Source organism: Paroedura picta, chromosome 3 (genome assembly GCF_049243985.1).
Source record: "Paroedura picta isolate Pp20150507F chromosome 3, Ppicta_v3.0, whole genome shotgun sequence".
NCBI classification, from domain to species: domain Eukaryota; kingdom Metazoa; phylum Chordata; class Lepidosauria; order Squamata; family Gekkonidae; genus Paroedura; species Paroedura picta.
This window is the reverse complement of record NC_135371.1, coordinates 1816148-1843061: the sequence shown is the minus strand read 5'-3', so window position 1 is coordinate 1843061 and position 26914 is coordinate 1816148. Positions and strand designations below refer to the sequence as shown.

Here is a 26914-nt window from a genome sequence, read left to right as displayed (position 1 = left end):
CTGCAGAATGCTGAAAGTGGGGTCAGGGGGGAAACCGGGTTCTCGGGGTCAATGGTTTGAAACTCAGAGGTGTGAATAGCGGTGCTAGTTGGGCTGAGCTAGCCTTGGACTCCTGGTCCCTACAAGAGGAACACAACAATACCACTCGCCTCATGCAGAGAGGCAAGGCGTAAACAGGAAAGAACTGGGAAGGGAGGGGTGGAGTGGAGGATCCCACCTCCAGCCCCGAAAAAATTGCCGAGATTGACATGGGCACATGACAGAAACGAGACATGAAGAGCAGCATCCGCTGCGCCTTTCTCCTGGCGTGGGTTTTCGAGCCCTGCTTTAGAAAAAGATCTCCATAAGATGTCGGTGGTGTGACAGACCCTCAAGTTAAATAAATCTGGGGGAGCAACCTGGAAAAGTCTGAGAGACAACAACTACACAGGCAATGATGCAAATTTTATTTATTTATTTCTTAGAATTTTATACCGTCCTCCCATATGACTCAGGACAACCATGGCAGGGTCAGGAGCTCAGTGGTTTTGCTGTTTGGAAGCCATAAAATAACACTAGGTAAAGGTATCCCCTGTGCAAGCACCGGGTCATGTCTGACCCTTGGGGTGACGCCCTCCAGCATTTTCATGGCAGGCTCAATACGGGGTGGTTTGCCAGTGCCTTCCCCAGTCATTACCGTTTACCCCCCAGCAGCAAGCTGGGTCCTCATTTTACCGACCTCGGAAGGATGGAAGGCTGAGTCGACCTTGAGCCGGCTGCTGGGATCGAACTCCCAGCCTCATGGGCAGAGCTTTCAGATGGCTGCCTTACCACTCTGCGCCACAAGAGGCTCTTAAAATAACACTAGAAAGAACATTTAGCTGATGATGGCCTTCATCCGTTGAGCTTCTTGGCGCTGAAGAACCCTTTTGAACCCAGAAATGCCTGTATTTGTAGGCCTTAAACTGGAGGTCGGGTGGTAGTATGGGAGGGCTTTGCATGTCCGGCTAGATTAATTGCTGCTTTGTCCCTTCAAGAGATGCTTCATTGCCTCCGGAGCCAGCTGCCCAGGGAAGTTTGTGCCCTCCAGGACCACCCAGGACCTCCTGTGAAGCAGGCAAGATTGCTTTGTCTCAGGCGCCCTGCAGGTAGCATTACAAACTGGGGAGCTGACCAGTTGTCTGAATCCTCTCAGACAGGCTGGTCAGGCTGAGGCTTTAATTGCTCTCACCATTTTATAGCTGTTGCGTTTATTATTTCTGCTGTATTTATATTTTAACTGTTGTAAGCCGCCCCGAGCCCCCTGGCGGGGGGAGAGAATGTGAGGCATAATAATTATCCAGGATCCATCGAAGCAGTCAAAGAATGCCCCCCACCCTGTACGGGTGTGGGAACGGATGTTAACCGGATGCACATGTGGGACAGAAGTCAGAACCCGCTCCACAGAAGATTTCGTAGCGTTTTATTAAACGCTGCTCAGGCAGTAGATGTTAGCATGTCTTGGGGGTAGTCAAACTGCAGCCCTCCAGATGTCCATGGACTACAATTCCCAGGAGCCCTTGCCAGCATTCGCTGGCGAATGCTGGCAGGGGCTCCTGGGAATTGTAGCCCATGGACATCTGGAGGGCCGCAGTTTGACTACCCCTGAATCAATATCCCTTTGCAAACACTGCTTTGCTACTGCAGACACTTAAGCTTCGTGGCATATATGACAAATAATTTTTTTCAGAAAAGGTTAGTTAAATCAGTCCCAGTACCTCTCCTGCGGCCCCACTACAGAACCAGTTTGCCTCTGCTTTTGGGCTCAAGGGTGAACTAAGATTTCTTACTGATTTACTTGCTGAAGATGGGCGTGTGATCTGAAGTTCTGGTGAACTGCAGCCCGCTTTATCAGAGGTCTTCTGTATTGGTAGCTCGGTGTGTGTGTGTGTAAAGCTATAAAGCTACAAGCAGCACGTGCTGGGAACACGGGGCCCTGGGGAGCCCCAACGGCCTTGCCAGACTCCTGCTGCTGGGGCAGAAGTTAACAGGCACAGAAGTCAGCAAGGGGGGCTGGTTTTTGTCCAAGAAATGTTAACTTCCCTACCCAGTCTTGAAGTCAAGGTGATGAGTGGTTATGAGGGAGCAGGCAAACAAGGGATCTCCACCAAGCCCAACTCTGGGAGAACTCAGCTGCAGAATCCTCATTTGGTCTCTCCAAGAGAGACTTAACAACAAAGTCTTATAAACCAGATGTGAGACATGTGGCCAAGTAATTGAAATACTTCAGATCTTCAGCCTGCTGAAAAAAACAATTTCTTGGAGTTAACTCTTTTATTGAAATTAAAATAGAACAGGTGCCAATTAAGGTCTCCAGCCCACTCCCTGGGCAATCTGGGCCTTCCAAAGTGGCATGTTCCCCTCCCCCCACAAAATGTCCATGCGGCCTGAACTACTGAGGCTGGCCGTGCAGCTAGGCTGTGGATTGCAGGTTCTCACTCTGGCTGTTCATTTCTGAAGCCTTACAGAATATAAGAAAAGTTTCCACTAGACTCTAAGTTTTTCCCCACGCTCCAGGCATTTATCTAGTTTCACCCCCTGAAGAAACTCTCTGATGGGGAAACAAGGAGTGTACACTTAGAAAAGTGTTTTGCCCCTCTATGAATTCTTTGATGGACAAGAAGGATTTTCTTGGCGTAGTGGTTAGGAGTGCGGACTTCTAATCTGGCGAGCCGGGTTCGAATCTGCGCTCCCCCACATGCAGCCAGCTGGGTGACCTTGGGCTCGCCACGGCACTGATAAAACTGTTCTGACCAAGCAGTGATATTAGGGCTCTCTCAGCCTCACCCACCCCACAGGGGAAAGGGAAGGTGATTGTAAGCCACTTTGAGACTCCTTCGGCTAGAGAAAAGCGGCATATTAGAACTATACTACTTCTTCTATAGGTGTCGACACAGATTTTTCCCTATGTGAATTCTTTGATGGTAAGGCTGCAGCATTTCCCACATTGCAGGCATCTGTACAGTGCAAATCCTTTGATGGTTAAGGCTGCCTCTCAGTCTGAAGCCTTTCCAGCACTCCATACAATTATATGGTTTCTCCCCTGTGTGGATTCTTTGATGGGAAGTAAAGTTTCCCCTCTGATTGAAGCTTTTCCCGCACTCCAGGCATTTTCCCCCCAGGAGTTTCTCCCGTGTGAATTCTTTGATGGACAGTAAGGTCTTCAATGTTCTGGAAGCTTTTTCCACACTCCAGGCATTTACAGTCTTTCACCCATGTGAGTTTTTTGATGGTAAATAAGGCCTATATCCTTCATGAAGCTTTTTCCACACTGCAGGGACTTATATGGTTTCTCTTCGCTATGAATTATTGGGTATGCTTAGTAAGGTATCTACGTAAAGTGAAGCTTTTCCCACACTCTAGGCATTTATATTGGTTTCTCTCCTTTGTGAATTCTTTCACGGGAATCTCCCTGATCCTGCGTTGAGCAGGGGGTTGGACTAGATGGCCTGTATGGCCCCTTCCAACTCTATGATTCTGTGAATTCTTTGGTGGGAAGTTAAATTTCCATTCTGACTGAAGCTTTTTCCACACTTCAGGCATTTATATGGCTTCTCCCCTGTGTGAGTTCTTTGATGACAAGCAAGACTGTTTTTTCCCCTGAAGCTTTTCTCACACACTAGGCATTTATACAATTTCACCCCCGTGTGAATTGTTTGATGACGAGTAAGGCTGTCCCTTACACGGAAGGTTTTTCCACATTCCATGCATTTATATGGTTTCTCTCCTCTGTGAATTCTTTGATGGGAAACAAGACTACCACTCTGACTGAAGCTTTTCCCGCACTCCAGGCAATTGTATGGTTTCTCATCTTTGTGAATTCTTTGATGTGAAGCAAGATTTCCACTCTGACTGAAGCTTTTCCCACACTCCAGGCATTTATATGGTTTCTCCCCAGTGTGAATTCTTTGATGCAAAGTGAGGCTTGAATTTGCAGTGAAGTTTTTTCCACACTCGAAGCATTTATACAGTTTCCCCCCTGTGTGAACTTTGTGATGGGAAGCAAGCTTTCCACTATCCTTGAATCTTTTTCCACATTCTATACATTTATATGGTTTCTCCCCTGTGTGAATTCTTTGATGCAAAGTAAGGTTTCCTCTCTGACTAAAGCTTTTCCCACACTCCAGGCACTTATATGGTTTCTCCCCTGTATGAGTTCTTTCATGGTAGGTAAGGCTTTTATTGTCCCTGAAGCTGTACCCACACTCCAGACATTTGTATGGCTTTTCTCCTGTGTGAACTCTACTATGGGATGTAAGATTTCCATTCTGACTGAAGCTTTTTCCACACTCCAGGCATTTATATGGTTTCTCCCCTGTGTGACTCCTTTGGTGGGATGCAAGGTTTCCCTTCTGACTGAAGCTTTTCCCACATTCCAGGCATTTATATGGTTTATCTCCTGTGTGGATTCTTTGATGCACAATAAGGTGTGAACTCTGACTGAAGTTTTTTCCACATTCCATGCATTTAAATGATTTCTCCCCATTGTGAACTCTTTGATAGGAAGTTAGTATATCTTTTTGTCTAATGCTTTTCCCACACTCTGGGTATTTAAATACATTCCTTTTGTCATATGAGTTCAAATGAATATTAACCATTTCTCTGTTTGCCGTACACATATTCCTGTTCTTCCCTTTGTAGTTTTTTTGCAGAAGAGAGTCCCCTGCCTGTAGAAGAACCCCTTTAAATGGATGCTGTCCCTCTTTGTTCCTCTGTGTATCAATGTGTTCCAGTTTGTATTTCACGTCTGAATAGGCATCCTCTTTCTGTATCCTGAGATGCTCTGATGGCTCATCTGCTAAATCCAACATCCTTCCAGCTGAAAGAAAGAAAAAAAGAAATTTGTGATGTGTGTGTGTGTGTGTGGGGGGGTGTGTTCCCATGAGAGCTGCTTGGGTAACATCTCTGTGGGAAAAGCACACGCTCTGCATTGCAGGGACAACAACCTGGACTGAGGCCTACATCACCAGTTAAAGGGGTCTCAGCTGAAAGGGGGTCGGAAAACACCCAGCCCTGAAAGACTCGGCCTCTCTGAGTGCACAAGACAGAGCCTGGCTTGGAATCTGGCTGAAAAAAAGTCCTCTGTTTTCACAGGCTCAAGGTCTACAGGCCCCTATTTCAGCATCCATAACCCAGCCAAGCTCTGGGAGGAGAAATTCAGAGGGTAAAGAAGGCCGGGGAAATCCACCAGCCCTTGGGAAGGAAACGTCAGGAACACAGACCCATGAAAGATATCAATACAGCTACCTGCCACTCCCTCCTCCTCGTCAGTCAGAAGAAACGGTTCTTCTTCTTTTTCCAGCCAGGATATGAGGCCAGGTGTGGCAAGCGGAGGTCCTTTTTGTCAGGAGGGAATACAAAGTTATAACTCATGTGCATGCACATCAATTCATCTGTTCCACGCATATCTTACTGTTGCCCTGCAATCAGACACAACAGGGGAGTAACAGGAGTGGAGTACAGCATGGGGTGGGAACCCCCAATCTGGCCCTGCCATTTCGGTGTCTCCTTCATGTCAAGCTGGGAGGAACATGTGAGTGGAGAATTAAGGAAAGTGGCAGAGAAGCCATCAGAGTCCCCTCCACAGCCGCATCAGCCCAGGAGAAGGAAAGGCGCAGAGAAAAGCAGGAAGCCCCTGCTGGAGACTGTCCCTCCACACCAGGCCCCCCCATGGCCCCCCAAAACCACTGCCACCTCACAGGAAGGGTCATGGAAGGGGGCCAAGATCAGCCATAAGGACCTGGCACACGCCCCGCCCCCATCTCTCCCATGGACAACCACCTCAGGATCACTCCTCACAGCAGCCAGAAGTCAGCAAAGAAGAAGATGCTCACCCAGAGAGGCCACATGTCCAAAATTCTCCAGCATGACTTCCTTGTAGAGCGCTCTCTGGGCTGGGCACAGCAGGGCCCACTCCCCCCAGGTGAAATACACGGCCACCTCCTCAAAGGACACCCCGCCCTGCAAGAAGAAGCACAAAGCGTTTATTTATGCTGACTGCTGGCCCAGGGCGGGAAGCCCAAAACCCGGAGAGTTAATCAGCAGTGGAAGACCAAAAGGAAGAGAGAAGAGCCCCAGAGAGGTTGCCGTTCAGGATTTCAGTCCTCTGGATGTCGGTCTGTCTACCTGTTCCTACGTTGTGTCAGCAGAGCTGCAACAAGTGTGGTGATGTGAGTAAAGCAGATTGTGTCACCCTTCCTGTGAGGGGCCAGGAAACGGAGGAAGCGGAATGTCCATTTTCTACTCCTGCTCAGCTGGAGTCCGAGCCGGAATGAGAAAATTCGGAGACAGAGCAAGCACTGTAAATTACTTCTCACCACACATTTTAACATTTCCCAAAATACTAGGTCTCACGGGCATCCCATGAAACTGATGGGCAGTTAAGTTCAGGACAGACAAAAGGAGATAGTACGCAGTGAGTGATTCAGATGTGGGATTTGCTGCCAGAGGATGTAGTGATGGGCACAGAAATCAAAAGCTTCAGAAGGAGATTAGATTCCTGGAGGATCCATCAAAGGCTACTAGCCCTGCTGACCGAGGGGAACCTCCACATTCAGAGGCAAAAAAACCCTGAATCTCAGAGCCAGGAGGCAACATCAGGGGAAGGCCTTGGCCTCTATTCCCTTTTGTTGGCCCTCCAGAGAAACTGGCTGGCCCCTGGTGATGAAAAACAGACAGGGGGCAAAAGCCCAACCGAGAAAACAAGTGAGGAACTTAAAGGTTGAGCAACAAAATAGATTAAAGTTAAATTAACAATATATTTATTATAAGGTGCACATGAAGATTAAAAACATTTCAATTGAATAATCAGAGTCTGTGCAATATTGCATGCCCACCATATACCATAGATCAAGAGCCTGACGTGGAAATCACAATTAAAAATCGAAGTAGTCAAGAACCACCAGCCTGTCCAAGGCCCGGATTCAATCCTGACGGTGCCTTCTCATGTGTAAACCAAAAGGAAGTGATTATATATTGTTAGGAGCTTCACAGTTCATGATTCTCATGCCATCAACAAGGTCCCATTGGAACATGTATTATTGGGTGGGTGCATATAATTCATTTGGCCACTGATGAAGCCCCTCTGGGTCGAAACACATCTGGCGAGCAAGGCTTATGAGGGGGTTGGAGGAGCTTCCCTGTCAGCAAAGGTGGAGGAGTCTGGGACTTTGCAGTTTATGAAGAGAAGCGGCTAAGGGGAAACAGAAGAGAGGTTTGTAAAATGATGCCTATTGTGGAGAGAGATGACCAAGAGAAATTATCTCTTGCTCCCAAAATACTAGAACTTGAGGGTGTCCAATGAAGCTCATGGGCCGTTAGTTCAGGACACTTCTTTGTGAATAGTCCCTGCTTGGGCTTCTCTGCATGCACTGTGCTTGGGGGGGGGGGCACACCATTTCCCTGCCTCCTCAGTGGGCAGCCTCACCATCTTCCAGCGCTAGAACCCATTGTCAGGAGCCTGGTCCTCCGAGCCACGCCCTCTGTCACACGGCTCCCCAGTGCCCCCCCTTCCTGTGTACCTGAGCCGGCTTCATGGTGGCTCCTTTCCCTTCACCAAACGGGAGACAGCAGAGGGTGTCTTTCCACTGGAGCCTGGGAGGGAGAAGAAGACAGGCAGAGGCTGGGGAACACACCCATTTTCTGTGCCAGTCCCCTCGGAACAATTCAAGATATCCTGCTTGATCCAGGGAGGTTCAGGAGAGTTTGGCCCCAGACTGGCCTTTCCTAAGGCTTCAGACAAGGTAGCTCACCAAAAGCTCCTGAAGAAATGTCATGGGATAATAAAGGGACAGGGTCTCTTAAGGGTTAAATGACAGGAAGCAGAGAGTGAGAAAAAATGGACAGTTCTAATTTATTTACTTATTGGCCTTTATGTATTCGCCAGTTTGGTGTAGTGGTTAGGAGTGCGGACTTCTAATCTGGCGAGCCGGGTTTAATTCCCCACTCCTCCCGCACATGCAGCCAGCTGGGTGACCTTGGGCTCACCAGGGCACTGATAAAACTGTTCTGACTGGGCAGTGATATCGGGGCTCTCTCAGCCTCACCCACCCCACAGGGTGTTTGTTGTGGGGAAAGGAAGGGAAGGCGAATGGAAGCTGCTTTGAGCCTCCTTCGGGTAGGGAAAAGCGGCATATAAGAACCAGCTCTTCTTCTTCTTCTATATCACCCCTCCCCGCAGCTTTGGCCAGTTCACAACTGGTACTGCATGCCCATTGTTATAAATCACAGTTAAAACACTATTACAACCTGGTGGTGCTCCCTCCTGCGTTGGTTTATTGATCTGCCTTTATGAACAGTGCGTGATGTGATTATTCGGATTCTAGGCTCCTGACTGGCCTTCCCTGGAGGTGTGTGGGCCAGGCCTGGTCCAGAGAGGGACCAGGTTTCTTCCCTTTTTGCCTCTAAGACGGAAATGAGTTTCACAAGGACCTGGAAGAAAAACACCCCCTTTGGCCTGTCCAGGAATTGCAGGAGACTGAATAGGGGTGGGAAGCAGAAAGATGCCCTGGGGAAAGAGGGGAAACCCACTTCCCAGAAGCAGCACACCTGCAGCAAAGCACCTGCACGGAAAACGGCTCCCTTCCCCAGCACAAAAGGGCACAGCCTTGATATGCAAAGGAAGGGGATCTCCCAATGGCCTCCATTCTACTTTTTAAATTCCCCTTTTTGTGTCTTTGGAGCCTCAAATGTCCCGGTCCCCCAAATGAACACCCCCCCCCAAAAAAATCTCCACCCTTGACACGCCCCCCCCCTTAGCCCCTCTAGCAGCGCCTCTCCTGCTCCGGCTGCAATCCCCCTCCCTCAACAAAAGCCCACCCTCTGCTCCCCCCCCATATCTGCCACCTTCCTGCCCCCACTCCCTCCCCAATTCCAGCCCCCCCCCCCCCCCGCCCGCCTCTGCTCCCTCCCCTCCCCACCGGAGCCCCTCCCGGCCTCCCCGGGCGCTGGGTTCGGGTCCTGCTCTCCACCCCGCTCCACCTCGTGGCTCTGCTCAAAGGGGGCCCAGGGCTCTTCCCTCGGGCACGGGAAGGGGGCAGTGGGGGGGGGAGAGGGGGCCCGCTTTCCCCTCGGGCTCCAACCCTCCCCCCACTCTTCCATTGCAAATCCCATCCCCCCCCCCATAGCCCCTCGGAGCTCACCAGCTGGACTGGCGCCCCGTGCAGCTCTCTCGCTCTTCTCAGGAGGGCCAAGGCAACTCTAATCCCACTGGAGTCCACCAGGGGGCGGGGAGGAGGGAAGAAAATGCCTCCCCCGTTCAGACCCTCCCCCCCCCCACCCCCAGTGCGTCTCTCTAGGGCTGCAACTTCCTCTTAGCCCTTCAAGGAGCCGCCCCCCTCCAGGGAAAATGGAACTCTAATCCCACTGGAGTCCACCAGGGGGCGGGGAGGAGGGAAGAAAATGCCTCCCCCGTTCAGACCCTCCCCCCCCCACCCCCAGTGCGTCTCTCTAGGGCTGCAACTTCCTCTTAGCCCTTCAAGGAGCCGCCCCCCTCCAGGGAAAATGGAACTCTAATCCCACTGGAGTCCACCAGGGGGCGGGGAGGAGGGAAGAAAATGCCTCCCCCGTTCAGACCCTCCCCCCCCACCCCAGTGCGTCTCTCTAGGGCTGCAACTTCCTCTTAGCCCTTCAAGGAGCCGCCCCCCTCCAGGGAAAATGGAACTCTAATCCCACTGGAGTCCACCAGGGGGCGGGGAGGAGGGAAGGAAATGCCTCCCCCGTTCAGACCCTCCCCCCCCCACCCCAGTGCGTCTCTCTAGGGCTGCAACTTCCTCTTAGCCCTTCAAGGAGCCGCCCCCCTCCAGGGAAAATGGAACTCTAATCGCACTGGAGTCCACCAGGGGGCGGGGAGGAGGGAAGGAAATGCCTCCCCCGTTCAGACCCCCCCCCCACCCCAGTGCGTCTCTCTAGGGCTGCAACTTCCTCTTAGCCCTTCAAGGAGCCGCCCCCCTCCAGGGAAAATGGAACTCTAATCCCACTGGAGTCCACCAGGGGGCGGGGAGGAGGGAAGGAAATGCCTCCCCCGTTCAGACCCTCCCCCCCCCACCCCAGTGCGTCTCTCTAGAGCTGCAACTTCCTCTTAGCCCTTCAAGGAGCCGCCCCCCTCCAGGGAAAATGGAACTCTAATCCCACTGGAGTCCACCAGGGGGCAGGGAGGAGGGAAGGAAATGCCTCCCCCGTTCAGACCCTCCCCCCCCCCACCCCCAGTGCGTCTCTCTAGGGCTGCAACTTCCTCTTAGCCCTTCAAGGAGCCGCCCCCCTCCAGGGAAAATGGAACTCTAATCCCACTGGAGTCCACCACGGGGCGGGGAGGAGGGAAGGAAATGCCTCCCCCGTTCAGACCCTCCCCCCCCACCCCCAGTGCATCTCTCTAGGGCTGCAACTTCCTCTTAGCCCTTCAAGGAGCCGCGCCCCTCCAGGGAAAATGGAACTCTAATCCCACTGGAGTCCACCAGGGGGCGGGGAGGAGGGAAGGAAATGCCTCCCCCGTTCAGACCCTCCCCCCCACCCCCAGTGGGTCTCTCTAGGGCTGCAACTTCCTCTTAGCCCTTCAAGGAGCCGCCCCCCTCCAGGGAAAATGGAACTCTTATCCCCCTGGAGGCCAACAGGGGGAGCCGCAGAGCCCGAGTTTTCCTTATAAGGAAGAAAAGGCGCCATTTCCCGAGGGGGCTGAAGAGGCTGGGAGCAGATACTCTCCTCTCAGAAGGAGGCCCGTATATGAAGGCTAGATATTGACCTTCTAGTTGTGGGAGTCCATGGGACCCGCAGGAAGAGTCTTCTCCAGCACCAGAGTTCAAAAGCCTCAGTTCTTTGACGCTCGGCCCACCCCTGATTGGCCCCTCTTTTTATCACGCAGCCCACCCCTTTCTCCTCCCCATTACCCCTTAGCCTTTTATTTATAACACTCCGCAAGAGTGGTCTAAAGATATTTTATTGTATTTATTTATTGTATTTATTGTATGGAAGAAATATAGAGTGGTTCCCAAATCTGTAAAGAACAATACTTTATAACTTCCCATTGGAGGAAGGGAAAGATGATCCCTTTTCGGATCAATAACCTGGGGTCTCCACCCCCTTTGCACATCCCATGGGACCACCCAGATGCCATCATGCCATTTCTCCAGAAAGGTTACGCTAAGGCCATTCCCATTTCCCCGCCCACCCCAATGGGTAGTATGAACAATTACAGCTTCTCCCTCTGGCCTCGAGAACAGGTCAGTTTGACATATCAGCATTGGCAATATTTCAAGACACAGCCAAGTACAAGCTGGGCCTTCTGATTACGAAACAGTTCTGGACGCCAAGCCTCACCCCTCACTCCATCAATTCATCTGCGGAAATCACAAGTCTGTCTTCTGGTTTCAACCCTGTCCTCTACCTCTGAGCAGGGGGCTGCAGGGAGGGATGTAGGCAGGAACACTTGTTGCTGTAGATGCCAAGGTCTCTGGCCGTTCTCTGGCCTGGCAGAGTGGGATGTCCATGAGGAGAGACTGTGGATGGCAGCTTCTCAAACTCTGCCTGTTTGTTTCTGAAGCCTTTAAAAAATGCAAGTTTTCAAATAGGTCCCAATGTTTAGGTATTTTCACCTGTGAGTAAATTCTTTTACAGGAAGCAAGTGGTGTACATGTCGAGAAGCCTAATTCATAGTGCAGCAATTTTTGCGGTTTTCCCTTCTATGAATTATTTGATGGACATAAAGGTTTCTCCCTTGAATGAAGCTTTTTCTACTCTCTGGGCATCTACATGGTTTCTCCCAAGCGGATTCTTTGATGGGAAGGACGGCTTCTATTCTTACTAAAGCTCTTCCCATACTCCATGCATTTATATAGTTCCCCCGTCTGTGAACTCTTTTTATGGGAATTAGGGTTTCCACTAGGATGGGAGCTTTTCCCACACTCCAGAAATGTGTATGGTTTCTCCCCTATGTGAATCCTTTGTCGAGTAAGCTGTGTTTTTCCCACACTGCAGGCATGTATAGCTTTTCCCCAGTATGAATTCTTTGATGGTTAATAAGGGTGTGCCCCAGAATGAAGCTTTTCCCACACTCCATTTATCTAGTTCATCTGTGAATTTTTTTATGGGATTTAAGGGTTCCACTATGACGGAAGCTTTTCCCACACTCCAGACATTTGTATGGTTTCTCGCCTGTGTGAATTCTCTGATGGGTAGTAAGCATTCCACCTACACTGAAGCTTTTCCCACAATCCAGGCATTTATATGGCTTCTCACCTGTGTGAATTCTTTGATGGGCTTGCAATTCCGCCCATTGTTTGAAGCTTTTCCCACACTCCATGCATTGATATGGTTTCTCCCCTGTGTGAAACCTTTGATGATAAGTAAGCTGTGAACTGTAACGGAAGTTTCTTCCACACTGCTGGCATGCATAGGGCTTTTCCCCAGTATGAATTCTTTGATGATTAGTAAGGGACTGCCCCAGATTGAAGCTTTTCCCACACTCCATACATGTATATGGCTTCTCACCTGTGTGAATTTTTTGATGAGCAGCCATAGTTCCCTGATCCCTGAAACTTTTCCTACAGTACTTGCAGGTATATGGTTTCTCCCCACTGTGAATTCTTTTGTGGACAGTGAGGAGTGAATGTTGACGGAAGCTTTTCCCACACTCCAGGCATTTATATGGTTTCTCTCCTGTGTGAGTTCTTTGATGGACAGTAAGTTGTCCTCTCCTGCTGAAGCATTTTCCACACTCCAGGCATTTATATGGTTTCTCCCCTGTGTGAGTTCTTTGATGGATAGTAAGTTGTCCTCTCCCGCTGAAGCATTTTCCACACTCCAGGCATTTATATGGTTTCTCCCCTGTGTGAGTTCTTTGATGGACAGTAAGTTGTCCTCTCCCGCTGAAGCATTTTCCACACTCCAGGCATTTATATGGTTTCTCCCCTGTGTGAGTTCTTTGATGGACAGTAAGTTGTCCTCTCCTGCTGAAGCATTTTCCACACTCCAGGCATTTATATGGTTTTGCCTGTGCGTGAACCTTCTCATGGGAACTAAGGTTTCCCTTCGCCGCAAAGCTTTTCCCACACTCCAGGCATTTATATGGTTTTTCCCCTGTGTGAATTCTTTGATGCGAAGTAAGGTTTCCCTTTGTCCTGAAGCATTTCCCACACTCCATGCATTGATATGGTTTCTCCCCTGTATGAATTCTTTGGTGGGCAGTAAGCTGTGACTTCAGACTGAAACTCCTCCCACACTCTATGCACTGATATGGTTTCTCCCCTGTGTGAATTCTTTGGTGGCCAATAAGATCTGAACTCTGATTGTAGTTTTTCCCACACTCCATGCATTGATATGGTTTCTCCCCTGTGTGAAACCTTTGATGATAAGTAAGCTGTGAACTGTAACGGAAGTTTCTTCCACACTGCTGGCATGCATAGGGCTTTTCCCCAGTATGAATTCTTTGATGATTAGTAAGGGAGTGCCCCAGACTGAAGCTTTTCCCACACTCCATACATGTATATGGCTTCTCACCTGTGTGAATTTTTTGATGAGCAGCCATAGTTCCCTGATCCCTGAAACTTTTCCTACAGTACTTGCAGGTATATGGTTTCTCCCCACTGTGAATTCTTTTGTGGACAGTGAGGAGTGAATGTTGACGGAAGCTTTTCCCACACTCCAGGCATTTATATGGTTTCTCTCCTGTGTGAGTTCTTTGATGGACAGTAAGTTGTCCTCTCCTGCTGAAGCATTTTCCACACTCCAGGCATTTATATGGTTTCTCCCCTGTGTGAGTTCTTTGATGCGAAGTAAGGTTTCCCTTTATCCTGAAGCATTTCCCACACTCCATGCATTGATATGGTTTCTCCCCTGTATGAATTCTTTGGTGGGCAGTAAGCTGTGACTTCAGACTGAAACTCCTCCCACACTCTATGCACTGATATGGTTTCTTCCCTGTGTGAATTCTTTGGTGGCCAATAAGATCTGAACTCTGATTGTAGCTTTTCCCATACTCCATGCATTGATATGGTTTCTCCCCTGTATGAATTCTTTGGTGGACAGTAAGGGATGAATTATGACGGTAGCTTTTTCCACACTCTAGGCATTTAAATGTTTTATCTTTGTGCATTCTTTGATGGGGAGTTAATATATCTTTTTGCTTAAAGCTTTTCCCATTCTGCAGGCATTTATATATTTTCCTTTTGTCAGAGGACTTCCCTCCAGCATTAACCATTTCCCTGCTTGCAGTGCACATCCTCCTCTTCTTCCCTTTGCATATTTTTTTCGATGGAGTGTCACCCTTCTCTAGAAGAACAGAAGTATTTCTTCTTTTATATGGACGCTTTCTCTCCTTGTTCCTCAGTGCATCACTTTGTTTAAATTTGTCTTTCATGTCTGAATGCACATCCTCTTCCTGCATTCCAAGATACTCGGATGTTTCATCTGCTGATTCTGACACACCTCCTGCAGAAAGAAAGGAAAACCGTATTCCGATTTCCTGTAAGAAAGCCCTCAGAGCCCTCAGAGAGCCAGCATGGTGTAGTAGTTTAAAAAGAACAGACTCTTATTTGGAGAACCAGGTTTGATTCCCCACATGCAGCCAGCTGGGCGACCATGGGTTGGTGATAGTTCTCTTAGAGCTGTTCTCACAGAGTAGTTCTATCAGAGGCCTCTCAGCCCCATGTACCTCACAGGGTCTGTTGTGGGGAGAGGGAGAGGTGTTTGTAAGCCACTTTGGAACTCTTTTGAGTAGCCTTTCTATTTCTTCTACATCTAATGTGTGCCATTCCCATTCCCTAGGTTACTTGGGGTTGGGACAAAAAGATGGTAAATGTATCTCCTCAGAGGGATGGAATTTCAAGCTGATATTGGGAGAGAGGAGGGGACAGTCCTGAGGACCGCCTTATCAGGATGAAAAATGTACAGTTATAATTTAGTGCAGAGTGTCCCCAATTCTGCAACCCTCCTCTCTAAGGTTATGGCTACGACAAACAACGTTCTTCATGAAGAAAAGTGATGTCCTTGTGGTGAATCCTTAATAAAAGCTCTATAAATAGGCAGGACGAAAACGGGGCTGGAGTGGCTCCATGCAAGGAGACACAGAGAGGGAGGATGTTGTTCCTGCCTCACTGACTGGAGGGAAACACCCAGCCAAGATGTCCTCCGCCTCCAAAGGAGGAGGGGGGATTCTGATGCCGTTAAGAAGAGTCTGTTTCAGGTACATGGACTAGAAACCCCCTAGAGCAGTGGTCCCCAACCTTTCTGAGGCTGGGGACTGGCAGGGCATTGGGCCGCGCCTGCGGGTGCTGCGCCCGTGCATCGGGCCGCGCCCACACATTGTGCATGTGCAATGCCCGGGGGCGGCCTGCTCAGGCGTGGCCCGGCCCTTATGCCCTCTCCCCGCCCTCCCGCAGTAAGTAGCTTCCCGGGCCGCAAGCTTGCGGCCTGGGAAGTTTTTTACTGCGGGGGGGGGGGGCGGGGAGAGGGAGTCGCGGCCCGGCGCCATCGCCTTTGCGGCCCGGCACCGGGCCGCGGGCCGCAGGTTGGGGACCACTGCCCTAGAGGCCTGAGGTGGTAGGAACACACAATCCCCCGAAAGATACCTAAGCAGCCACCTGCCAATCCCTCCTCTTCCTCAGCGATCAGAAGAAACGGGTCTTCCTCTTCTTCCAGCCAGGATATGAGATCAGGTGTGGCAATCAGAGATCCTTTGGGTCCGAAAAAAACACACATTTATAACTTATGTACATGCACATCAATTCAGCCATTCTGTGCAAGTGGAGGGGTGGAGTACAGTATGGGGCAAGAACCCCCAGTCTGGCGCTGGCCTTTCTATGCCTGCCAAGCTGGGAGAGAAATGCCAGGGGAGATTTTAGGAAAGGGGCAGAGAAGCCTGAAGGGTCCCCATCCCAGCCGATTCTCAGCCCAGCCCAAGGAAAGGCTCAGAGGAAAGCAGAGGCCCCCACTTGAGACCCCCCCTCCACACCAGGCATCCTGTGGCCCCTCAGGACCCCTCCCACCTCGCAGAAAGGGTCGTGGAAGAGGGCCAAGATCAGCCAGGCAGACAACCGGGCCCCGTCTCTCCTCCTGACCGACCACCTCCCAGTCACTCCTCACAGCAATGCAAAGCCAGCAGAGACCAAGAAGATCCTCACCCAGAGAGGCCACGATCCCAAAATTCTCCCGCATGACTTCCTTGTAGAGCGCTCTCTGGGCTGGGTGCAGCAGGGCCCACTCCCCCGGGGAGAAGTCCACGGCCACCTCCTCAAAGGAGACCCCGCCCTGCAAGGAGGAGGAGGAAGTATTTCTTTACATCGTTGGATAGATGATCGATGCAGGGGGAAGAGCCAGGAACAGAGAGGGCAGATTAATAGCAGCAGAGCAGCACAAAGGAGGGGAGCGAGGAGGCCTGTGGGGACACCCCCCCTCCCCCTGTCTTCCTTTGGGGGGCCTCTCGGGGCCAGACGGGTTTGTCTCGTGGACGGGGGCTACCAGCCCTGTGGGGAAGAGGCCAGAGATGTAAACATGCGAAAGGACCCAAAAGTCTGCTTTGGGAAGTTCGAGGTCCCGTCCAGTTTCACAACCGCTGCACGGGCTGCTCTGCATCCCCCCTTGCAAGTGGGGCAAGGGGGGGCCCCTTTCCTGCCTCCCCAGTGCCAGAAGCCAGAGGAAGGAGCCCGAGGCTCTAAGCCCCCCAACGGAACTGGAAGCCCTCCAGGGCCCACCTGCCTGTCGGTCCTCCCCCCTCCTCTTACCTGAGCTGGCCGCATGGAGGTTCTTTCCCCTTCGCCACACGGAGGAGAGAGTGGAGAAGGCAGCGAGGGGGTCTTTTCACTGCCCCCACCTGCGAAGGGGAGAAAGAAGGAGGGTGGGAGAAAGAAGACCCCCTCCGTCCCACTAGAGACAGATTTTCACTGGGAGTCGGGGCTTCACCTTTGTGAGCTCCAGCTCAGCCTGTCTGCCCCTCCCAGTTGGGCTGGTGATTCCCCCCCCCCCAGGAGCATCAGCTGCTGACTCCCCCCTCCCCAGATTCCTCGGGGCCCTAAATCTGCTTCTCCGCTTGGTGCTCCGGACAACATGTAGTCGGCCGTTCCCTGGAGGGAGATCCTGAGCAGGGCTTGAACTCTGCCGGGAAAGGCAGGACTTCCTCCACAAGAGGCAGGAGTAAACATTGGCAGACTGCTGGCCTCAGGAAGAAAGGACACGGTCCCAGACAGGGATCTTAGCAGCTACCTGTCCTTCTCTCCTCTGCATCAGAGACCAGGAGAAACAGCTCTTCTTCCTCTTCTTCCAGCCAGGCTATGAGGTCAGGTTTGGCAATCAGAGGGCCTTGTTTTTAGGGGAAACAGACACGCAAAGTCACGTCTCTTCCTTGTGGCCATAAATACAGGGCAGATCGATAAAACACATCCATCCCTACCAGAGACTCCCTCACACCCACTTCCCACAAGAAGAGAAAAGAATCCTCACCCAGAGAGACCAGGTGCCCAAAATTCTCCAGTATGACTTCCTTGTAGAGAGCTCTCTGGGCCGGGCACAGCAGGGCCCACTCCCCCAGGGTAAAATACACGGCCACCTCTTCAAAGGACACTCTGCCCTGTTGGAAGAATATCGACATGGAAAGCTAGCCCATGGGGGGGGGGATGCCAAAAAATGAGTGTCAATCAATAGTGGAAAATCAGAAGAAGAGGAAGAGGAAGAGGAGGGAGGGAGGGAGGGAGGGAGGGAGGGAGGGAGGGAGGGAGGGAGGGAGGAAGGAAGGAAGGAAGGAAGGAAGGAAGGAAGGAAGGAAGGAAGGAAGGAAGGAAGGAAGGAAGGAAGGAAGGAAGGAAGGAAGGAAGGAAGGAAGGAAGAAATGCCCCACAGAGATGTCATGTATCCTTGATTTCAATTATCTTTATGCATGTTAATTGGTTGTTTCATCAGAGCCCTAACAAGTGTAGCAACATGGAAAAAAACAGATTGTGTTGTAGTTCCTGGGAGGGGCCAAAAATGAGGGAAGTGGACCCCCCATTTTCTATTTCTCTTCCGTTGGGGCCTGAGCAGGATGAGGGAAGGCGGAGACTGAGAGAACTGTGTAAATTAGTTATTACTACAAAGTACTCAAATACTTTGGCCACCTCATGAGAAGGAAGGACTCCCTGGAGAAGAGCCTAATGCTGGGAGCAATCGAGGGCAAAAGAAGAAGGGGACGACAGAGAATGAGGTGGCTGGATGGAGTCACTGAACCAGTCAGTGCAAATTTAAATGGACTCCAGGGAATGGTAGAGGACAGGAAGGATCCCCATGAACTGGGTGAGAACTTGAAGGCATCCAACAAAGTCGATGGGCAGTAGGTTCAGGACAGACAGAATGAAAAATTCCTTTTTTAATAGTCCCCGCTGGGGCTGCTCTGGGGTGACCATTTCCCTGCCTCCCCCGTGGGCTGCCTCAGCGTCTTCCAGCACCAGAACCCCATCAGGTGAGCCTAGCAAGGGAAAAGGAAGCCTCCAGCCCCCCCCCCCCCCCCCCTGTGTACCTGAGCCGGATTCATGGTGGCTCCTTCCGCTTCACCACACAGCAGAGAGGGCAGAGAAGGCATCAGGAGCGTCTTTCCACTGGAGCCTGGGAGAGAGAGGAAGACAGGCAGAGGGTGGGGAACCTTTTTCACACACAGTTTCTGCACCAGTCCTCTCAGTGAATGTATTTCCAGATTAGCTTCAGAGCACAATTCAAGATACAGCATTTTAGCCAAGAGGGCTCAGGAGTGTGTGGCCCCAAACTGGACATTCCAAAGGCTTTTGAAAACGTGCTCTGGCATTAGGGATGAGCAAGGCAGGGGCCGAGCTTGCAGACGACCCCCAATGGTTCAGGATGGTGAAAGGGAGGCGCTGCTTGGGAAGAGCTCCCAGGGGACCCCCACCAACTGGGCGTCAGTGCAGCAAATGAAGTTAGTGTTGGCGAGTGTAAAGGGATGCTCGTGGGCAGGGGTAATCAACCCGTGGTCCTCCAGATGTCCATGGACTACAGTTCCCATGAGCCCCTGCCAGCATTCGCCCCATGGACATCTGGAGGACCACAGGCTGACTACCCCTGTTCATGGGAACCCAACATCCTAATTTCCCAGGCTAGACCGGTGCGGCCTGAAGGTGCCGAGACTGGGGCAGGGGGTGCCATGGCGGACAGCCAAGGTAAATAATCGACCCCATCTGCTGCGGCAACTCCCAGCCAGGGAATACTAGGAAAGGGATGGGAAAAATGATGGCCGCTATCTATAGAGCTACTCGTTTGGAATCCTGCGCCCAGGTCAGGAAGGGGGTGGCCATGGCAGAGGCTTCGAAAAGGCTGCAGAGGGCGGGGTCTGAGGGCGAAGGGGGCATCTCCTCCAACAAGCCTAATGAGCAAGAGGCGGAGGGAGGACTACAGGACATGCACGGGGGGGGGGGGGGGGCGCGGCGGCGGCTCAGGCAGGATTTAAAGGGGGGGTCGACAGAGGAGAGGACACGCAGTAATGGGTTTAAACTTCAAGTACAACAATATAGGCTAGATAGCAGGGAAAAACATTTTCACAGTCAGAGTAGTTCAGCAGTGGAACAGGCTGCCTAAGGAGGTGGTGAGCTCCCCCTCACTGGCAGTCTTCAAGCAAAGGTTGGATGCACACTTTTCTTGGATGCTTTAGGATGCTTTGGGCTGATCCCGTGTTCAGCAGGGGGTGGGACTAGATGGCCTCTATGGACCCTTCCATGATTCTATGACACATTAAGGGAGGAGGAAGCAGAGGAAGGGTCTCTCCTGCCCCCTCCCCACAAGGAACCTTCCCCCCCTTTGTCCTTTTCTGCATCTTCCCCCCCCCAAATTCCCCGCCAGCCCTACCGACTCCCCCCATACACATACGCATCTGCTCCCCCCTTCTCTCCCTCCGCCCCCCCCCCGGGCTCTGGGTTCGGGTCTCGCCCTCCAGCCCGCCGCGGGGACCTCGTGCTGCTCCCTCGGGCCGGGGAGGGGGCCGTGGGGGAGGGGCTCTCCGCCCCCTCCCCTTAAAAAAGCCCCCCCAGGAACTTAGCAGCTGGTCTTGAGTCCGGGGGGGGGGGTCTCAGCGCCTCCCCCCGACCATCCTCGCCCTCGCCGGATTCATTCCCTCCAAGTTGTTCAAACGGAAGTCCCAGAAACGGGCCCGGAAATGCCTCCACTTCCGGCGACCCTCCCCCCTCACATGCCTCTCTAGGACTTCTGCTCTCTCGCTGTCCTTAACCCTTGGAGCGCCGTTCTACCGCCGAAGAGTCGCCGGGTGAGAGAGCAAGGAGGGCCCTGCTGGGCCTGGCACGCTCTGGGCCTCCGGCTGCCACCTCCCGGCGGGGGCTGGAAATCTCCTGGGGAAAATGGCTGCTTGGGAAGGCGGAGCCTGTGGCGTCACGCCCACTCTGGATTCTGATTATTAGTGTGTGTGTGTGGGGGGGTGACGGGCATCAAATTAGGGTCACCGTGGGGGGGGCAGGTAGTTGCGAGGTCCTGCACTGGGCAGGGGGTTAGACTAGATGACCATGGAGGTCCCCTCCAACTCTATGACGCTGTTGCCTGGCTGGTTATGCTATGCTAGATAAGACTCATCAGAATTGGATACTTTGGTATTTTTGTCCCCTGGAGAAACTTGCATGCAAAACAGGAGGGCCCGGAGTCTGTTGGGGAGTTTCCTGGAATGACCTTGAATTTGTGATAAGACAGGACATGGAGACAAAAGTTTGCATACTTTTTCACTGGACTTACCTCATCATATGAAATGTAAAAAATATTGTTTATGAGTAATCTGAGTAATCCTGTAAGTAGATTTAAGACCACAGAATCATAAATTCTTTGTACTAGTTATTTATATTTGTGCTGGCCTCATTGCGATATTGGATAATTTTTGTATTACTTGGATTTTTGGAATGCTATTGCAGGCATAGAATTAATTAATAAGGCTACATTTGTGTACATTAATGAATGTATCATACATATTTATAATTGGCCTTTCTAAACATTGGGCTTTTTATCAATCCCTTTATGGACCCTGCAGGATTTGCCAGTCATTCCTCTGCACGAATGCATAGTAGATCTTGCACATTCCAACCCTTGGCTGTCTTTTGGTTCTATGGATTCTTTGATGGGAAGCAAAGCTTGAATTCCACCTATAGCATTTTCCGCACTCTAGACATTTATAAGGTTTCTCGCCCGTGTGAACTCTATGGTGCAAAGAAAGGTCCGTGTTCTTCCGGAAGCTCCTTCCGCATTCCCAACATTTATACGGTCTCTCCCCCATGTGCATTTTTTGGTGGGAACTCAGATGCGCATTGCGACTAAAGCTCTTTCCGCACTCCAAGCATTTATATGGCTTTTCTCCTGTGTGGACTCTTTGGTGTCTACTGAGGTGCGTACTCTGGCTGAAGCTCTTCCCGCACTCCACACATTCATATGGTTTCTCGCCTGTGTGAGTCCTCTGATGTACCACGAGGCAGTACTTCATAGTGAACCTCTTCCCACACTCCAGACATTTAAAGGGTTTCTCTCCTCTGTGAATTCTCTGGTGTGAAGTAAGGACTGAAATCTGGCTGAAGCTCTTCTTGCAGGCCAGACATTTGTATGGTTTCTCACCCGTGTGGGTTCTCTGATGCACCATCAGGCAGTAGTTCAAACTGAACCTCTTCCCACACTCCAGGCATTGAAATGGCTTCTCCCCGGTGTGGATCTTACAGTGTGTATTAAGGTTAGACTTAGAATTGAAGCATTTCCCACATTCGTGACACATGTTCTTTCCTTTGTCTCGTTCTTTATGCATGGGGATTTTCTGGCAGTTGTAGCTTTGGGGTGCCAAGGATTCATGCTGTTTCCCCTCCGTTTCTGTTCCCTGCTGTTGCGCTTTTTTATATCTGGGTCTTTCTGAATTCACAACGCTGGTCTCTCCGTCCGTTTTGATGTCCCACCCACCATCTGCCGGGGGGAAAAAGGGAGAAACTCTTAAAATGCCTGAAGCAAGATTAGAACCTCAAATGAGGATAGAAATTCAGTCACATACTCTTGGGAATTACATGCATGACAGAAGCCTACACACACCAAGGTAAATTTTTCCTTCCAAAAGGGATGTGGTCCCCTCAGAGACTGAGCTAGCCTAGTAGCCAGGTACCTTTTTGAAGAAGAAGAAGAAGAAGAGTTGGTTCTTATATGCTGCTTTTCCCTACCCAAAGGAGGCTCAAAGCGGCTTACAGTCACCTTCCCTTTCCTCTCCCCACAACAGACACCCTGTGAGGTGGGTGAGGCTGAGAAAGTGCTGATATCACTGCCCGGTCAGAACAGTTTTCTCAGTGCCCTGGTGAGCCCAAGGTCACCCAGCTGGATGCATGTGGGGGAGTGCAGAATCAAACCTGGCATGCCAGATTAGAAGTCCACACTCCTAACCACTACACCAAACTGGTTTTGTTATTAAAATGAAATGATCCCTCCCTGTCACCGTTTGATCTTTTCAGCTATATTCAGTCCTGGAACCTCGTGGGAACGTGTAGACCTACCTTCATTCAAAAATGGCACTGAGACATTTTTACTAATGGGAAAGGGTTGTTGGTTTTGAGGAATCCGTTGTTTCACAGCTTCGATGTCTTAATTACAGGCTTCAATAAAGATTCACAGGCCTTGCTTCCAGGTGTTAAAGTTCTTTTAAAGAGATTTCCTTATTGTGCTTATTCCAAGGCACTTTATCCATTTCACAGAATGATCCTCTGGCTCTTAGGAAGTGGCCATACTTGGCTTGTGCCGCAGCTGTCTCCCTGCCTGGATGAACTGCCGGCCGGGGGAACTGGAGCGCTGGCACACCCACCCCTGTGCCTCACGAAACACCCCCCGATTTCCCCTCATCAGCTAAGCCACCTCCCTTAGAAGATTTTGCCTCACAGTTTGGCCTTATATGGGAGTATCCACCTGTACGATGGCTTCCGTTCGTGCTTTTGCAAAACTTTGGTTCAGACTTTGGGCCTGTGGATTTTCTAGCAGGCTGCAAAGATGATCTTTGCCTTTTCGGTGAAAGTTGTCCTGCCCAGTGTCCTTGGAGAAGCGAACTCTCTCAGAGCTCCTCTGAGATGGTCACGAGTTGCAGATGTTCCCCATTAACTTGTTTTGGGCCTCTTGCCAGGTGAAGTAAGCATGCCGTCTCCTGGCCTGGGGTTGGCTCTTCTGCCCCAGCATCAGTGATTCCATTGGCTTATTAATCAACCACTGCTGAAATGTCAGCCTCGTGCACCTCTCAGCCAAAGGGAGCCTTACCCAGCGAGGCCACGTTGCCACAGTTCTCCAGCATGACCTCGATGTACAGGGCTCTTTGGTCCGGGTCCAGCAGGCTCCACTCCTCCTCCGTGAAATACACGTGCACCTCCTCAAAGGTCACTGGACTCTGAAAGAAAAGGAAAACGTTTCTTCCTCTTATGTAATAGTACTTCACTGCCAAAGGAGGTAGTGATGGCCACAGGAATAAGTAGCTTTAAAGTAGGATTAGATAGGTACAAGGAGGGTCAATCTATCAGTGACTATAAACCACAGTGGCTGAGGGGAACCTCTACATTCAGAGCCCCTCATCCCAGAGCCAGAAGGCAATCTCAGGGAAAAGGCTCGGCCCCTCTGCCCTGTTGTTGGCCCTCCAGAAGAACTGGTTGGCCACTGTGTGGGGCAGGAGGCTGGACACTAGGACCATTGGTCTGATCCAGCAGGGCTCTTCTAATGTTCTCATGAAGGCCTCGGCCTCGCTGCCCTGTGGTTGGCTCTCCAGAGGAACTGGTTGGCCACTGTGTGAGACACGATGCTGGACTTGATGGGCTCCTGGTCTGACCCAGCAGGGCTCTTCTTCTGTTCTCCTATTTAGCCAAATCCAAAAGGTGAGCTTTTCATTTCGCCAACCTCCCCGCGAATCTTCGCTGACCTGATCCGGCTTCCCAGTAGCTGTTTCCACTCCATGATGAAGAGAAGACGTCAGGGCAGGTACTTCTGGCCTCCTCCTGTCCCCTGCAGGGGTCACAAAAGCAGCCAAAGGTACCATTAGCCTTGGCAGAAATTGTTCTTCTGTTACAGGCATTCTGAATTTCAGTTCCTCGGGGGGGGGGACCTCTGTCTCCCCACATTGACTCTTGGGGCACGACTGTTTCTAAATCTGGTGGAGGACAGAGACTGAGTCTTCTTTGCAGGAACTGAGGAGAATGTTTTTAAACATTTGTGATACATTTTCTCAAATGTAAGCAATTTCCTCCCTTCAGGTATGTTGCAAAGCTAAAGGGTGGTGTTGCATTTGAATACAGGATCCAGCTAAGCCCAACAATGATTTCTGGCATGTGCACGATACTTTGAGAGGGACTCAGGTGGGCAGCAGTGTGGGCACAAAGTAACAGAACAAAATTTGAGTCCTGTGGCACCTGTAAGACCAACAGGGCTTAATTCTGGGCAGACGGGGCCTGCACACAAAAGCCGGTTCCCAGAATGAAAACTCTGTCACCCTGACCAGTGCCACTGGACCCTTTTGAGAGGGTCCTCTTCCTTTCGGACAAATATGGGATTTGTGGCTTCTTTCCTAGCCTGCCTTTCTCTCTCAGGCTCCAGGCGGAGGCCAAAAGAAGAATACCCATCCAGTCTGGCAGCCTTAAGACCTCCGAGAACCATTCAGGAGGACCAGGCATGCAGAGCCAGAGAAACAAGGAAAATGAAAAGCAGACCAGGATGAAGAAAGGGTGTTTTCAAGGCTGTGGAAAGAGCGGTGGGGAGAAAAGAGGCAATGCATACACTGAACAGTGCCACAGCTGACTGCACTCGAAATTAGAGATTTCTAATTTCTTTTGCCAAAGAGAGTGGAGGAGCCTGTGAAAGCAGCTCCCAGGGATCAGACCCACTCAGGAAGCCGAGTGGGAACCGCTTCCCCGTTCGTCCTTACCTGACAAGAAGACACCTTGGCCGCGCTCTTGCCCGACCCCCCTGGAGGGTGGCCTCTGTCTAGTGTCCGAAGGAGGCTTCACGATCTCGGAGGGATCATTCGTCCTTTCCGCTAAGAAGGCCCACATGCGAGAATCCTGGGCGGGAAACGAGGGTTACGAGAGCAGGACTGAAGAGGGAAGGGGGGAATATCTGTGGGAATCTGCAAGGTCTAGAGTGGGCAGGACTCAACCGCTTAAGAAAGGGGCACGGGTGGAGCTAGGTCGCAAGCATGTTTAGTTTTTTTAACCAGTCTCCTCCTGCATCCTGATTGGTTCCATTGCAGACTTCCCGCTCCTTTGAGTACACTCCCCCCCCCCCGCTTGCCTCCGGAATGGATGAAGACAAGCAGAAGAACAGTTAGACAGTGAGGACCCTCTCTCTCTCTCTCTTCCCCCTTGCACATTTACACACTGCCAATGATATCAGCAGAAGAAGGGGGCGACAGAGAATGATGTGGCTGAATGGAGTCACTGAAGCAGTTGGTACGAGCTTAAATGGACTCCAGGGAATGGTAGAGGACAGGAAGGCCTGGGGGATGGGTTGGACACAACTTTGCAACTAACAAAAACAACAACGATGTCAGCACAAAACTTTCTCACCTGCGCTTTCTGCTTCTTCTCTTCCATCTGGCTCAGGAGGAAGCCTTCGGCCAGGGCCACCGCCTGGGAGCTGCTCTCCGGCTCACATTCCCGGACCCAGCCCTGCATCTCCGGGGGCAGGAGGGCCAGGAACTGCTCCAGGATCACCAGGTCCAGCATCTCTTGCTTTGTGCTTTGTTCTGGCTTCAGCCACTGATGGCAAAGGTGGTGGAGTCGGCTGCAGACCTCTCGGGGCCCCTGGGCATCTTCGTAGCAGAACTCTCTGAAGTGCCCGCACGGTGCCTCCGAATGGCTGGGATTGTCCGCTGGAATCCCCGGTGCCATCTCCCTGCCCCCTCCAGCCCTGGAGCCTCAGGGGCTCCTCCTCTTCCACAGTTGGGGGGGGGTGCCAATTTTTGCCTATGTTCCACCGTCTCTTTTCTCAAGGAAAGGCGGAGGAAGGACTCCAGATGCCTGCAACAGAAACAAAATGCTTTGTGGATTGGTGGGAGGGGGTGGCATCCCGCGGGGCTTTCTATGTTCAATGCACCAGAAATGTGCTGTGAAGACCCCGGGGTAGGTTGGGGGTGGGGGGACCAGCAGAAATCTGGGATGCAAAAGCCCCCCTCTTCCTCCTGCTGCTGCTTAGACTGAGTCCCCTCCCTCCCTCCCTCTGGGGCGGACTCGGACTTGCTCTTCTCTGCCCCCCCCTCGCCCCAGATATCTGGGGTGTCTCTTCCCTGCCCCCCTCCCCCCTTCTAGGCACCTGCGGCTCGCTCACTTTAACCCGGAAGTGTCTCCTGAGGCGGCCCGTCTAGCCCTCCCGACTCGCTCACTTTAACCCGGAAGTGTCCCCAGAGACGGCCCGTCTAGCCTCCCGGCTCGCTCACTTTAACCCGGAAGTGTCCCCAGAGACGGCCCGTCTAGCTTCCCGGCTCGCTCACTTTAACCCGAAAATGTCCCCAGAGGCGGCCCGTCTAGCCTCCCGGCTCGCTCACTTTAACCCGGAAGTGTCCCCAGAGGCCCATCTAGCCCTCCCGACTTGGCCACTTTAATCCTTCGACTGCATCCCCTCGGAGAGAAGCCCGCTCAGACTCCCTCCGGGAGTCTGGCAGGGGCTCATGGGAATTGTAGTCCATGAACATCTGGAGGACCACAGGTTGACTCACCCTGGTCCAGAGGACGGGCGCCCTTGCAAGGCTGGCCGTCCCCGAGGGGCTTCTCCCCCTGGAAAGCGGCCCGTTCCCGTGGCCTGCCGGGCAGAGAGAGGCAAGGGCTGGTCTGAAGCCGCAGGACACATTTAGGGGCCACTTTGAGAGTAGCCAAGGGAGGAGCTGTCGTGGCCACGCACCCTTCCTCAGGGACCGCATACACAACACACGCAAAAGCTCACCCCTTGCAGAAAACTT

The 26914-nt window shown here is 51.7% G+C and overlaps 1 protein-coding gene across 1 annotated transcript; it reads right to left on the bottom strand.

Moving 5' to 3' along the window:
- Positions 1-2942: 2942 nt before the first annotated feature.
- Positions 2943-26167, bottom strand: LOC143833811 (uncharacterized). Its single transcript, XM_077330038.1, has 15 exons — positions 25527-26167; positions 24887-25022; positions 23888-23970; positions 23239-23365; positions 20998-21915; positions 20016-20197; positions 18491-18577; positions 17443-17569; positions 17206-17301; positions 16728-16816; positions 16128-16254; positions 15576-15680; positions 12625-14436; positions 7299-7303; positions 2943-4454 (listed from the first exon to the last, which is right to left on the bottom strand). Exons 1-15 carry the CDS (start codon positions 25848-25850, stop codon positions 3459-3461), a joined length of 5214 nt encoding a protein of 1737 aa, XP_077186153.1. The 5' UTR covers positions 25851-26167; the 3' UTR covers positions 2943-3458.
- Positions 26168-26914: the final 747 nt, after the last annotated feature.

What these genes read in the sequence shown, in the direction of transcription:
- LOC143833811 (XM_077330038.1), bottom strand. Translation starts at nt 25,850, where the DNA reads ATGGCACCGGGGATTCCAGCGGACAATCCCAGCCATTCGGAGGCACCG. An exon ending in AGAAGAAGCAGAAAGCGCAG is followed by an intron (nt 25,023 to 25,526) that starts GTGAGAAAGTTT and finishes TTTCCCGCCCAG; the next exon opens with GATTCTCGCATGTGGGCCTT. An exon ending in CCACCATGAATCCGGCTCAG is followed by an intron (nt 17,570 to 18,490) that starts GTACACAGGGGG and finishes TTCTTCCAACAG; the next exon opens with GGCAGAGTGTCCTTTGAAGA.